The following is a 15664-nucleotide window of genomic DNA, read 5'->3' on the forward strand; positions in this document are numbered from 1 at the left end:
AAACTGGTCAACACTGCTGACAATAACTGCTAGCCCGAACTGAGTCTGAAGCTAGTAGCTGACAATAAAAGCTGCATTACTTAGCTCTTGTAGGGGAAGCTTGAAGTTTAAAGCTAGGTACACACTTCTAATGGTTCTCGTCCGACAATCAGCTCAGGGCCGATATCGGGCAAAAATCTGGAATGTGTACAGCACGCGTCATTCATCGTCCGAACAACCGTCCTGGCGGATCCAAGGACAATCATAATGTAAGGGAAGGGGGAGAGCGCACAGCAGGGCTCCGCTCTGTCTTTCTCCCCCTTCCCTCTGCATGGAGCAGAACAGTGCTGTATGTACAGCACTCATTCATGCATTATGCAGTGCATAGTCTTTGGAAAGGATCGTGAAAGATCCTTTCCAACGACTAAAAATTTGAAGTGTGCACGCAGCTTTATACCTTCTAGGGAAACCCTTAAGGTGCGTACACACTTCCAATTTTTATCGTTCCAATCGAACGACGAACAATCGATTGGGCAAAAAATCGTTCGTAAAAAAGTAACCAACGACGCCGACGAACGAGGAAAGTCGCTGGAAACGAACGACCGGACCGGCGGATCGGATTGGACGACGATCGTTGAACATCGTTCGTGTGTACGGTCGTTCGTTGATCGTCCATGTTCAGAGCATGCGTGATGAACGAACGTCCGTTCACTTTCCTGTCGTGCACATAGTTCATCTATCGTTCAAACGATCGTATCTATTGTGTGTACAATATCTACGAACGATCGTGTCGTTACCTCTATGTGCAGGATCGGTGCTATACGATCGTTCGTATATATCGTGCAGGAACGTTCGTCGTTCGTTTTCTGACGATAATAATTGGAAGTGTGTACGTAGCTTTGATCAAGGATATGGTAACTTTCCCAAAGTTTTTATTTGCATAATCATAAGTAACCCTCTTCACACCCAGGCCTGTTGATAAGTTGTTTAGAAGTTTATTGTTGTATTATCTGACTGACAGTCTTTGTTGTAACAGGTTGTAACCTACCTACTGCAGTTGTATGTCTGTCTTATCATTTCTTAAAGTTACACAGCAATGGCACAATCTCACAGTTTATCACAGTTAATGTATGCTTAAGAGCTATCCCTCCAGGTGACCATGACTGGACAATTATAGAAAAAGAAGCACACTGATTGACTTTTACATCTGCCTGGACTTCAGCTTTACCATATAAACTGTAGTTGGGGTGTAAGGGTTTTTACGTGTTGGGCTAGATGTACTGTACATGCTTTGTGTTGTACTACACAGTTGTGTGTGCTCGGGAACACTCAGCACAGAGATCAAAGAAACTAAACAAAAATATTCTTTTATAGATACATCACTATGAACAAGCTATTGAATGCAATCACAGTCAAAAAAGACTCTCACAAGTAAGAAAAGTTATACTTCAAAGGCGGTTTTGTGTGGAGAGAGATTAGGTGAAGGAGGTTTAATATATTACTTTTTCAAGTCACTCATTTATCATATTCAGCTGATTTCATCTGAAGTTTTGCTCTGAGCTCTGGATGACTTAAATCTCCCAGTCTGTTGCATGGGGAGCTGGCGGCAGATGCAAAACCCCAAAAACCATAGTCACTATGATAAAGTTAATCCCACAGATATTTCTATACAGGCTGAAAACACAATAAAGCATTTATGTATTCATGCCATGATTTGAAAGCAATATGAGCTCACTATGACCAGAACTCTAGAAATGATGTCAGTATCAACTGCTTTTTAGCTTGATATTCTGAAAACCTGCCACTGAATGATATTCAAAACTGATTTATTAAATCTGGAAACAAGAAATGGAGCACTATTGCAAGTGACCAATTATAATTCTTATTTATTTATTGCCAAACCACTCGGTCATTCTCCACCAACATTCTGTAGAATACCTGTTCATCCTGGGGTCATAGGGCTATGTTAGACTATCGTCCCATCTCATGCATCCTATTTAGTGTAGGGTTTAATGCCACTTGGCAGCACCAAAGAATGATGCCAATGATCTTTTTACCCCACTAGAAGAATGGCATTTCTCGAGCGCCTCAGTAAGATGGACATGTTTCGGACTATCAATGTAAAGGGCATTTTTCCAATTAATTTATTTCAGCAGCGATACCTTAAGTCCTGAACATTATTTTATGGGTTTCACTGTTTGCAAAAGGCTGGCATAAAGTAAACAATACATTTAAATAACTGCTGTTGGCTACAACAGTTGTTGCAACCTAGTTTTTTTATTTTAACAGTAATAGTGAGAAGTCATTAATAAGTATAGTGATTTCAGTATCTATGGAGAATTATTATACCTATGGATATCTTAAGATACTCCTGAGTAGCCAATCATTAAAATTGTCATGAGTGCAAGGAGTAGATCCCCTAATAAATCCCTCAGTCTGCAGAATATTAATATTATTACACAGTATTTATATAGCATTGACAAAGTCCTTAGTTATGTTACTAGCTGTCTCTCAGATTTAATGTCCCTACCATAGTCATATGTCAGTAACACAGTCTAAGGTCAATTTGGGTGGGATTACAATTAACTACAATTAACTGCATGCTTTTTGGAATGTGGGAGGAAATTGGAGTACCCAGAGAAAAGCCACACAAACACAGGTAGAACCTGCAAACTCCATGCAGTTAGTGTCTTGGCTGAGATTCAGATCTGTGACCTAGGCTAACTTCTGAGCCACTATGCTGCCCAGATCAAACAACTTAGAGAGAAATCAGAAGTTTTTATCTTCATACTTGCATTTGGTGACTTGTATTCATGCCATATGACAGCCAGGTAACTAACATTTATGAAAGAGGTCAGTTATGGAAAGTCTCCATGTTTTTTTCATGACAGGTATCCTTTGAATTTTCCCATCTGGTGGTATCCACATTGAGTGTGGATGACCTTAACGTGGCTTGTGCATGTTGGGTGACCTACAATTATACCAGCACATGTCTATTTAACAGTCATGTACAGTCTGACCATTACATTTTGTCCACTGTTTACTTAAAATGTCAATGTTTTTACAGCTCGGCAGGCCTGAACTTTTGTGACATATACCAAACACTAAAATATAGCGTACACATACAGGGATACAAGCGTGATAAAAATCAAAACCACCTTGAAAGTGCATCTATAAATTTTTAGCAATTATGGATCCATTCTGAATTCTATACTCTGAAATAAGAAAAACCTGCAGGTCCTTCCATTAAGTTACTTATCTAGATGTGTCTAGCTAAATTAGGTATATGTAAGTAGCCATCCTAAATGTAAAACCTGTTATTGAATATCATCTTATTTTAATGTACTTCTTAAATGCCCAGTCTTATCCTCACAACATCAACAACATTGGCTGTAATGTTTACAGCCCTGGCTGTTCTATTATACTCCAGTAAATACAGCTATTGAATCTCGGAGAGGCAATCTTTGCATGACTAAATTTGTACTCTTGCTGAAATCAAGTTCTGCTTAGATTTTTATTAGGTGAAGACAGATTTCCAGCCCATATTTGAAGCCCCAAAACAGATATGAAGGCATGCTGTTGTTTTGTGTTTTCCAAGTAAGACTGTGAGAGTGAAATAGCTACAACATGCAGTGTTTATGGTAATACACAGAACCCTTTGGCATGAGACCAGTTCTATCTTTGCAATTTTGCTCATTCCCTTTCAGCTGTCACTAATCCAGAGTCATTTAGCTATCTTCAGTAATTTATAGGAAGACCTAGGGCTTGGAATGGTGAAAAGGCGACTGCTAAGTAATGGGCTCGGTACAAAAAATTCATACCTGTTTTGTGAGCAAAGGCTGCAGATTCAGGCAGCCGATCTTTCACAATAAATAACTACATACTACTTAGCCTTTCAGGGCTGAAGGACTATTTGTTACAATGCTGCCAATTACCATCCAACACAGGAAACTACAATCCTTTTATGATAATTTCTGCACATACAGTAACTCTTCTCAACGACCACATCAATTTTATCCTCTGAGCTTACATGTACCAATAAAAACATATTGCAATATAAAACTGCAGAAAGCTAATTTATGATTGCGTGTCATGAGCTACTTACTGATGCTTTTTTATTTTGCTGCTGAACAATATTGAAGCTGTTGCCAATAACAACAAGTTTTAGCACTCTGGAGAGATGAAAGATTAGGAGGCAGCTCTAGTTTTATGTCTTCTAATTTTCCTGTTATTGAAAAAGCCCACAAAGTTATTTCCCCATGTATAGAACCATTTAAGCGGATATAAATATCAATGATATTTTATTTTAGGAGCAATTTTTCATTCTTTTTAGAAAATAGCTTAAACTTAAAATTTTCATTATTGCCTTCATTACATGTTGAAGAATAGGCTGCGTGGGTGAATACTTTTTCATTATTGTTGCTGCAATATAATAATGATTTAACCCCTATTCAGCAGGAAAACCCAGAAGTTCAATAGATACCAATATATCGCCATTCCCTTGGGCTTCAAAGGCGTTTAATGAACTGTGTTTGATATATGATGGAGGTAGAAGATAACTGAAGGGTTGCTGTGAGGTCTAAACCAGCTGTTAGCAGGGCATGATGGGATACTGATTAGAAAAGAGATGTGCAAAGCTTGATTATTCTTCCCAAATTCATTACATTTCATTAAAGGAGATGTAAAACATCAAAACATCCCTGTCAAATGCAGGCACCCAACTTAATAAAAAAATCATTCAGGTAAATGAGAGAAGCAGCAAGTGTTGCCAGCTCATAATATAAAAAACAACCAATTTGTGGTGGAATTTGCTTTGAGAAGAAAACACATTTAAGGGAACCCTTGACAATTCTTTTAGAAGCCTTAGAACACTGCTGAGTGGCATACAACAGCACTGCATACTGAGATTTCCCATCAACAAGATTAGTTTTGCCTCTACCTGCTGATCATAATAGTTTAAAAGACCTCCCCTGCTTTGTGCATCACTTGCTTCTGTCTGCAATTGATGGAAATTACACTCGGCTCATCTGTATTGCATTTGAAGAGTTAACAGTTTATGTACCAAAGGTCTTTATTTATAGGGAAAGGGGACCAGTAATTCTAGAACTAGGTTTGTTGCTCTTTTCTGGTTCCCACATGATCAGGTTTACCCCACGGCTCTACCCTGCCACAGATCACTGTCTAAATGAACTTCCATCTGTTACTCAACAGCAAATCATGGAATCTCTGCGTGGCATTGATAGAGTCAGCTTGATACTGAGGCTCCATAGGAAATGCTGCTGTACAATACAGGCTGAATATGTTTGTCATGCTGCCCTTTTTTTTCAACTGGCAGTAGGCAGAGGGAGCCAGGTGCCTCCAGCAACGTGTGCTCGCAAAATCTGCCACAATCATTTTTCATTGTCCCATTTACTAAGGCCCTGATTTGGCCCAGCTGTGACCCTTTCAATTTTTTTTTTATTTCAAAATCCTCTAAAAGATACACATCATTATCTGACAGTGCTGTGTCCCCTGCCTCTTTCATTTTTCAAGTCCTGCAACCCGTTTTACATGAGATATAAAAAAGGTTTTGAGACAGTTTTTAAACAGGCTGCACCTGGGACACTGGTGCCACAAAGCATTAAGTGTTTTCTAAAGAAATCAGGATCAGTGGGATTTGTTTGGTTCTTGTCTCCATCAGAGCAGAGAGAGGTAAAAGGCAGGATAGGGGGTGAGTACTCAGGACTTATTAAAGCAGACCTATTGCCAAAATGTTTACTTTACATACAAGGGTGGACAACCCTTTTCTGTAAGAAAAAAATGACATTTAAAAAAAAAAAAAGGTGAAGACAAAGTGGGAGCACAGTGCATCCTGGGATACCCATGTCATCCTAGGAGGCTTCTGGCTGCTCCTTCTTTGCATGCCCTGGATCAGGAGTAGCCAGAAGATGGTGGCGCCTGGAACTTCTTCCACCCTTGAGCAAAGGCAGATTTCAGGACAGCGCAGAACAGATAAGAGGACAACTCTAGAGGGATTGGAGGCTCTGCAGAAGTAAAAGGGATTATGATTTTTTTTTAGTTTAGTTCCGCTTTAAGCAGCATGTGTGTAATTTGAGTTTGAGCTATTGAGCTCCATAATTACCAGTCTGTTTTAGTAAATCATTTAGGATAAACCAAAAATTTGCAGTTAGGTTTTTGCTTCCCCTCCAAAAGACTGACCTTAGACTGTGTTATTGACATATGACTCTGGTAGAGACATTAGATTGAGAGCCCCTTTGATGTACAGATAGTGACATGACTTTGTAAAGCCCTGCATAATATGCTGGTGCTATATAAATACTAAATAATAATAATAATAAACATGTAAAAAATGGAGGTTATTCATCATACGATATTTCTATGCACTAGGTAATATATATATATATATACACACACATATAGTCCTTAAAAACAGGATACTAAATATTTACATGTTTATGATTTTGCCAAGAAGCTTTGGTTACAACTTCAATGGATGATGTCTGCATGTCAGCAGTGACACTTACTTTCCATCCCTTGAAAGGGAAGGCTTATAATATGCTCTATGATTATTACTCATGCAAGATAAAATATTCCCTTGTGTATTCAAAATGTGACTAAGATGCTGAACAACAGATCATTTGATTTGGGGCATTAACTCAATCTTTCTGCTTGGACTATTTTATAGTGACTGTAAAATATTTACTAGTTTTATGTGTACAAGATCACCTGAGGACTCTCCTAAGAAGAGGTGACCATCTTGTATCTAAAGGGTCATTTTGCCAAAAGGTGGATTTTATAGGTGGATTTGTGCTCATGAATAAACAAAAAACAGCAATACCAAAATTAACCAAACGGTTTCACTGCTGTCACTGTGATAAGGTGAGATGGCTTTCTCCTTGGCAGATCAGCTCCTCCTTTCATTTGTAAGGCTAATGGAGCTATATAGATACACTGCAGGTCCAGCATTCTGATCTTATGCAAAAGTGAAAAACAGATGTAGGGACTTAGGCATTATATGTTTTCCTATGAAAAAAGAAAAATTAGGAAAAATTGAAAAGGTAGGAATATAGTTTCATAAAAATGTTTATAATTTGTGTATCCATGTTTTCATATATTAGGAAGGAAAATGAGCTAGGTGTAATTAAATCACAGATCCAACATCCTTGGAAATGTCATAATTTGGTTATGAGCTATTCACTGATCACACATTCTCCTTTTCACCTCTTTGCCTTTACAAATGCCTGCTTGGATGCTCCAAATATGTAACCTTCTGTACTGATCCAAAAATGACATTTGCCCCTTTTTTGTGAATGCATGTAGGAGGAACCAATGGCTCATGTCACTGGCATTGCATTAATGAGGGTTGCTATCTTCCTTATGTGGTCTCCATGGTGCAGAATAATATATATATGTTATAAGATTAATACACACATCCTTTTGAGATCAGTTGAGGTCAGAAAGAGATCACATTGTAGCTTTCTTTTATTACTTCATACAAATCACTGTGTCATGGAAAATGTAGGCTCAATGTGGACATATGGCAATAACATGGTACATATATGTCAAATCATCTGTATATTAACCCTTATAGTTACAGTAAGTAGATAGATCCCCAGCTGGTGATTTCCATGAAATGTGTGGTTTTAGCTGGTATGTGTTTATTGGACATAAGTCCCAGTATGTGTGTCTAGACTTGTAGTTCCAAAGAGCAACAGATGGAGAAACGCTATTTTGGCTAAAGCTGCTTGTGAGCATTGTATGCTACATGTCCCTTAGGTGATGAAAGATTAATGAATAGCAGGACTCTGAAAATGTCCACAGCAAGGATGACATTTGTTGTGACCTACATTACACTCTTCTGGTCAGACTGCATGGACGAATAATCAATTAGAGCCAGGGGCGACCTCACTTCAAGGGAACTAATCTTTAACTAGAACTCCTGTGTTTACAAGAATGCTGAATACGTCTTTTATTTTACTGATGATTGCATGCAAAAATAATGAGAACCACCTGCTGTATGTTATATATCATCAAAACAAACAAACACTGAATCAGGGCCATAAATGTTATAAAATTAGAAGAGTTCTTAGCTAAATTCATGGCTAGCGAGCGGCCACCCTGCCCCCTTAACCCTTGCTATCACCAATGGCATGAACTTACCTGCTAACTCAAACACCCCCAACATGAATTTCTCAAAGACTATCAGCATTAAGTATGGAATCTAGAATTTAGGTTTGTTTACTGGTATCCCAAAAGTTTATTGCCTTTTATAAAACTAACTTTTTCTAATTGCCAAAACAAATAACTATATAAAAGAATAAAAAGTATAAAAATCCATCCAAAACTTTTTAGTTTCATTTTGGATAGAGTATGGGAGGGTTAAAACCTGTATTTTGACATCTTAGTTTCAATGGAGAGCTTTCCATTCACTTCCTGTACTGTGGACTGAAAAGGAAGTTAGAAATCATCTCAAGTATCCCCACAGGAAGATTGCAATATAAACCTGACAATAGTTCTAATTCCCACTCCTTCCAAATCTTAAATCCTAAAAGAAAAAAAAAAGGTTTTGTCTTTGGTAATACTTTTTACCCTCCCCTGGTTCTGCTGATCTGGGTATTTGCTTAGCATGCCTATATGGTATATACAGCTCTGTGTATGGGTCAGATGATGGTGAACCAGCTTTGTGTGGGTATATGTGTTTTAGGTAAATTTACCTTAATAAAAATCATGCATTAAATACTCTCAGGCATAACATTTGCCCTCTGTTGCTGTAGAACTATAAGTACCAGCCAGTGGCTAGTAGGGATCTTCTAGTTTCCCTGCTGCTACATGTTGCCCACACATGCTCATAGAAAATAAATGATTTTCATCCAAGCCTGCTGCAATCTAAAGACTAATGAAATCTATGGACTTGGAGCATAGCCAGGATGTCTGTGGGGAAGCACTAACTAGAGCAGACAAAAACATCATCCAGAATTTTTCACTCAACAGCTTACTGTTTTCTGGAAATAAGAAAGGCGCTGTGTCTGTAAGACACATATGTAACTACACATGTAGTAGACGACATACTGGTGAGCTAAACATTACGATTTGGTATCCAATGTATGATGTAGATCTTATATCTGTAGCTTTTCCAAAGTGTCATTTGCAGACCATCTCATTAATAATGACCTGTGAAGTCTTGTTACTGGTCAATGGGACTGTCTTTGTAATGGGTTGGTGATTAATTACTACAAAATAATTCCTAGCAGATTGATATGAAAACAAAAATCAATTTACAGAGCATTCCAGGAGTTGTACAGCAATCTCACGATTCAGTGACTGGATGAGAAGAGAAAGGGATCATTAATTCCCAGAGATTTCCTTACTGAAAGGCGCCAACCTGACCCATTCCCAACCCCATAGTAGATGGCAGATTAACCCTTCACACCAGAGATTTCTGACTTTGATAGATGTGCAGCCCTGTAGTCCTCAACACTAAATTTGTCTTTTTTAGTCATACAGATGCATGGGAATTGTGAATTTCAAGATACCTTGAATAAACTAAGGAGAATTGCCCTTATTGGACTTTTAAGGGGTTAAACAAACTTTTGCCACTATTTACAATGCTATGCATCTATCTGTCCCACTTGATTACAGAAACCCATCCTTGGATATCTGCAGTTAACGCTTTATGTGCTGGAAAAGGATGGAGCCCTGCTTTTCACATCATACCATGTCTAGTAGATGCAGCATAGAGCAGATTTTATCATTTAGGACTGAGTATAGATAGAAGTGAAGATGAGTATTCAACACGTTCACAGTTCATCTTAATATAAAGTATGCCATATAGTGTATTTTCCCCATTGTGTCATGTGCATTGCATTCTGCAATCTCAATGAAAAAATGAACCCTTTTAATATGCTAAAAAGCAGTATGTGAAATGCTTAACCAATACTAACCGACCAGCAATCGTTTTTCATATTAAACTGTTTAAAGATGAAATCTGGTTGGTTGCCAGAAGATACAGCATATCCTTTTATTAGATAAGTGAGCTCTAAAGGATTTTATATATTAAGAGGCAGGCTTTTTTATTCTGCAATTTGTCATTCTGTACATTGTGCTATGATGCCAGCCTGCCTTCACTTGTAGCCCCTAGCTTGTGCTAGTCAGATTGGCATAACTGGTGCCCCCCGCCTCTATTTACTGCCTGCATCTACCAAATGCAGAATAAGCCCAGCATGCCCAAGTGCCACTCATTTCTCTGCCCACTCATCTCCCCAACATCTCATTTCTCTCCTAAAATGAAAAAAGCTGATTTAGGTTTGCATCTTTTATTTCCTAGAACTTCATTCTGTGGCTCATTAAAGCTTCCATCTTTCATGCCAATGCATGCCTACAAACCAGACTACATACAGCAGACACATATCATATGGTACCAACATGCCATCTCTTTGTAAGGTTTGATTCAGAATAATTATACAGCAATGATGATCACTTACAACTCCTCGGTTTATATCCTCAGCGGTTGGGGTTGGTGCTGCCATAGATTCCCGCAAAGCAATCAAAAGACCGATCAGAAACATCTCCCGGGGCCAACAACTCTCTTTGGTGGCAATCCACAACATTCCTCAGCCCTGAGTGAATGGAGGAAACATTTATATGTGCACCCTCTTCATAGCTCCTGGGCACCATCAGCAGCTCATATACACCAGCCGGGCTCTGCATACAGTACATGGGTATGGCATCATACATCCATCACCACACCACATCCAAAGTTCTAGCGATGTGGCACAGCTTAGAGAGTTCAGCACCTGGGAGGATGATCAGTACCTGGGAGTGCGATCAGTACCTGGGAGGACGATCAGTACCAGGGAGGACGATCAGTACCTGGGAGGACGATCAGTACCTGGGAGGACGATCAGCACCTAGCAGAATGATCAGCACCTAGGAGGGCGATCAGTACCTGGGAGGACGATCGGTACCTGGGAGGATGATCGGCACCTGGGAGGACGATCAGTACCAGGGAGGACGATCAGTACCTGGGAGGACGATCAGCACCTAGCAGAATGATCAGCACCTGGGAGGGCGATCAGTACCTGGGAGGATGATCAGCACCTGGGAGGGCGATCAGTACCTGGGAGGATGATCAGCACCTGGGAGGGCGATCAGTACCTGGAAGGATGATCAGCACCTAGGACAGCTCCCGACACGTGGGGACAGCGCCCAATAATAAAGGAGCAGCCAGCCTGATGGCCCAATCCCTGACCTTCCAAGCTGTGACCCCAGGAAGGCAGACAGATGGGGGTCACTCCCGAGGTGCACAATGCCTAGCAGCTGTGAGCTCTGTCTGTTCAGCTCTGCTAGCTTGTACTGTGAGTGTGCAGAGTTGGGAATGATGAGGGAGGAGCAGAGTGTGGGAAGTGAATCCCTGCAACCTATAAGTTGCAAGTGGCCGGCATCTGGGAGAGGCTTGTAGAAGAGGAGGGGGTCTAATTAATATTTGCTGCGGATACAAAGCAAGCACGCAGCGCAGGAACTTTGAATATAACTGAACGACAGAGGGCGCCATTGAGCCCTGTAGGCTGAATCCAGAGGAAGAAGAAGGCAGAGTGGGCAGACAGCCTGGGAGATGGATGAAGAGTTTATCTGGATTATACAATGACATGAAAGGCAGCAGGGTTCTTTGGCAAGAAAAACAACTGTATTCAATGATAATAGCTTATAGAATACTGAAAACAATCAATAAGAATAAATATTCTGTCTCCCATAGATCCACACAATGGCCAGTTAAAGTGGCCCTAGACACAAATAACCTGATTGGTCAGATAGTGTAGGTGTGTGAAAAAGGCCCACTTGTCTTGCTGAAGTTTCTTATCCTTCTTGTATACATTAATGTTAAAGCGTAGCTAAACTCAGAAATTTCACTTTACATAAAATGGTAGACAACCCTTTTTTTTTAAGTGCAACACTCTTAAAAAAACCAAAAAGCAGCACTGCCGTGATTGAGAATGAATGGGAGCGCAAAGCCTCTGGGGATACCTACGTCACTTATCCCAGAAGGCTCTTGGGTGCTCCTTTTGCAGGTTCATTGCTGCCCAGTGTATATGTCTAAAAGCGGTACATTGTCTTTCATGAAAATTTATTTTACACCGAAATATGTCCAATATTTAATACATTTAATAATAATCTTTAAATATAAAAACACAAACATCTGTTCAAACAAGGGTGCATAAAGAAAATAAAAAATACTAAAACCGGTAATATAACTGTACAGTAGCATATGTACTATACATATATATAATATCATTTTTGTAAATGACAGACAGTTACAGACAGTGACTCAGGAGGAGAAGAGAACCCTGCCCCGAGGAGCTTACAATCTATGAGGTGAGGGAAGTCTAACACAACAAAACTTTATATATAAGCATAATTTAATACAGGTATTTTGTATTAAATCCAATACAAAATAATTTAAAATTTCCGCCACGCTCCCGCAGGCACCAACGTCACCGGGAACTCCCGGGGAACGTCAACACTGGAGGATGCCGGTGGGACCAGGTAAGTGTTATTCTTTATTTTTTTTAGCTCGTGATTACTGCTATTAGCTGTGCTTTTTTAGGTTAAAAAGTTTAAGGTTCTGGGAGTGAATATCAAGAATCTCTTGTTCTAAGCTTTCCAATTCTTGCCTATAATCAAATATTCATTTGTTTGAACATTTCCTTAGTATATATTCCCATTCTGTTTTGATCCAATCAATGTGGTTAACGGTAGGAAACATTTGTATTCTGAGCCCTGGGATTAATACTTTCCACAATATATTTTTCAAAAAATTTGATATGCTGATGAATGAGTGATTTTTTTTTTAGTATCAATTTGAATTTGAAAATCAATGAGTTGACTTTGGAACTATCTGACAGAATGAGCACGGGTGCTGCCAAATTCTCATGAGAGGAGCTCCGCTGCAGTGCCCCCTCCCCCTCCCAGCAGCTGTTCTGGTTCACTCTTTCAATGCTGATAGATTCCTACAAGGGGAGCTGCAGCTGCATTGCCCTCTCCCCCTCTCAGCAGCTTTTCTGGGTAACTCTTTCAGTGCCAAACTTAGGATTTGGGACCTTGTATATATGGTTATTCCCCTTTTTGGATACAATTTTTTTCTCTCTACAAGTCTTATGTGAGATGAGTAACAGTCTAACACACACAGAGACTAATGTGTGCAGCAAATACCGCATCCAGTGCCTCTGTTATACCTCGCTACTGTGCAGTAACCCCTGAAGAAGCCCCTACTGGGCAAAACGCGTTGGGTCTACAAGCTGTGCTTAGCTACCTGTCCAATCAGGTTATTTTTGTCTAGCGGCACTTTGACTGGCCATTGTGTGGATCTATAATGAGATCCGGAATATTGATTTGTATTGATTGGTTTTAGTATTCTCTGAGCTATTATCATTGAATACAGTTGTTTTTCTTGCCAAAGAACCCTGCTGCCTTTCGGTATTGCCTTTCATTATGGTTTGGGGTTAGCAGCACCACCCTATAAGGGAATTTTTAGAGAACAATTTTTGAATGCTTCTCCACTGTTATACTTGTTTACGTTTTTACAATGACATGGTTTTAAGGGTTTTGGCAGATACACATTCATGGCAAGCCTTGTATTTGCAAAATCACTATTGTTTCACTAAAGTAGATGAAACCCCTAAATGAATGACATCTGATTTGCTAAAGCACTGTGTATCCTCCAAAATTGCCTTTATAAATAAATTAAAAAACATTTTTTTGTTTTACTGCTGATCATCTGCAGCCACTAGACAGCCAAACATTTAATAGAAGCAGACCATGAACTTAAGAGTAGTTCAACTCCCCTCCTTCACCTAAAAATGCTAAAGAAAACACCTTCATTTACCCCTGGTGAGAATGAGTATTAAAGTATTTTTCAGTCATTTGATTTTGATTGTGATTTTAGAAATATGTTCGCATCGAAATAATTGTGTTATACAATTTACTCAAATTGGGGTATAATTTCCATAATGTGGATTGAAATGGTATAGGTTGCTCAAAAGCTCCATCAAAGGTCTCTTCATCTAAATTAAGGTCCCCCCCTGGTCACAAGGTCCTGGCAAAGTCATTGAAGAGATTGAAGAATGATCTTTCCAATTAACATTGGTACATAGTCAGGATGAAAAAATGAAAATAAGTCCATCAAGTTCAACTAATAGGAAAATAAAAATATTCCAGATAAAAAACCTATATCCAGAGGAAGGCAAAAGAAAAACTCTTATAAGGTCTGGTTCAATTTGCTCCAACAAGGAAAAAAAATCCATCCTTATTCCTTAGTTCCTTATTCTTTGACATTTAATATTACGTCTCATTTTAGATATTTATTTCTTACATATTTACATATTTGTATGACTTTACATATATTTATATATTTGTATGACTTGTAAACATGTAAGCATTTTGGGTTTTCTCATGAGTTTCTTACCTAATAGGTATATAAGGCAGATCTGTTGGATTCATGTCTAAATTGTCAGCAAATATGGTTTTCTCAACAATCCGAGCCTTGTATTGAAAAGGCAGTGGTATATTTTTGCATTTTTTAACTACACCTGGGGCAAGGGACATTGTTATAAATGTTAGGCTAAATAGTTCTTTTTAGGAGCAGAAAAAAAAATAAAATCTGTTTAAGCTTCTGTTTTGAGGACATCAGAGGATACCTATAAAGGCTGTTGCTATGCAAAGGTATGTGTGTCTGATTTAGTGACTTAAATTTGTTTTTTTTTAGTAAATTAGGACCTATTTGTGTCAATCTGCTACAGCTGAGTTTTGGAGAAAACAGGCTGAACATTCCAAAGAATACTGCAGATGATGATAGCAAATGTTCACCTAAAAATATTTGTATTCGAGATACTGGGGAGAGGAAATGTTTTTTTAATGATCTCACAGGGACCATGGTGGTAAGATCTCTGCGGCAGAGTTTTTAGGTCTGTACACTTGCTGCTAGCTAGAAGGAGGAGGTGAAATCATGTTTACAGAGTGGGATAACCCCCAGGCTGCACAGACACATCCAGATGTCTGAAATAGATGGAAACAGAGCCAGAACTCTGGCAGATCACAAAGACATAAGAAAGAAGAGGACTTAGCTCCACCTGTAAGTTAAATAGCTGTTTGGGTAGACTGTCTTTTTTGATACTCCAAGGACATTTCCAGCCATTCTCCTCATTCTCAGTTACAAATGTTGTTACTTTATATGTACTGCTGTTTCTTTGTAAAATCAGACAATAAACTAATCAAAAACATTTTGGATCATTTGGAACAGGGTTGTGACCCCTGTCAACTTTTCCTGCTGTCTGTATCCTTTTTGGATAGATTTTTATTCACATCCTGCCTTTGCCAAATAATAAATCTTCTACAATAAACAAAGACAAACAATACAAATCCGATAAAAATTCAAAACCATCCAAAGCCAGTCTATTACATAAAATATGTTTTGGCTGGAGTTCAACCTAAAATACGACTTGGGCCAATACATTGACTCCTGATCGCAATGAATAAGAGACAGATGTAAAATGTTTGCTCATCTCTACCAGATACCTAGATTTCAATGTATTTTCCTTGTTTTGTTATAATCACTCTCCAAACAATAAAACCAGTACAGATATTGTGAATACAGTCTTAATAAAACATGCATGTGTGTAATTAAAAAAATATC

At 38.9% G+C, this 15664-nt stretch overlaps 1 protein-coding gene across 1 annotated transcript in view; it reads right to left on the reverse strand.

Annotated features, from left to right (window-relative positions):
- Positions 1 to 11298, reverse strand: part of MMP17 (matrix metallopeptidase 17) — a 97585-nt gene extending 86287 nt beyond the window's left edge. Inside the window, exon 1 of the mRNA XM_072415718.1 lies at positions 10461 to 11298. Coding sequence (XP_072271819.1) covers positions 10461 to 10586 — 126 coding nt within the window. The 5' untranslated portion in view covers positions 10587 to 11298. The remainder of the gene's footprint in view (positions 1 to 10460) is intronic.
- Positions 11299 to 15664: the final 4366 nt, after the last annotated feature.

Source organism: Pyxicephalus adspersus, chromosome 6, assembly GCF_032062135.1.
Source record: "Pyxicephalus adspersus chromosome 6, UCB_Pads_2.0, whole genome shotgun sequence".
In the NCBI taxonomy this organism is placed as follows: Eukaryota; Metazoa; Chordata; class Amphibia; order Anura; family Pyxicephalidae; genus Pyxicephalus; species Pyxicephalus adspersus.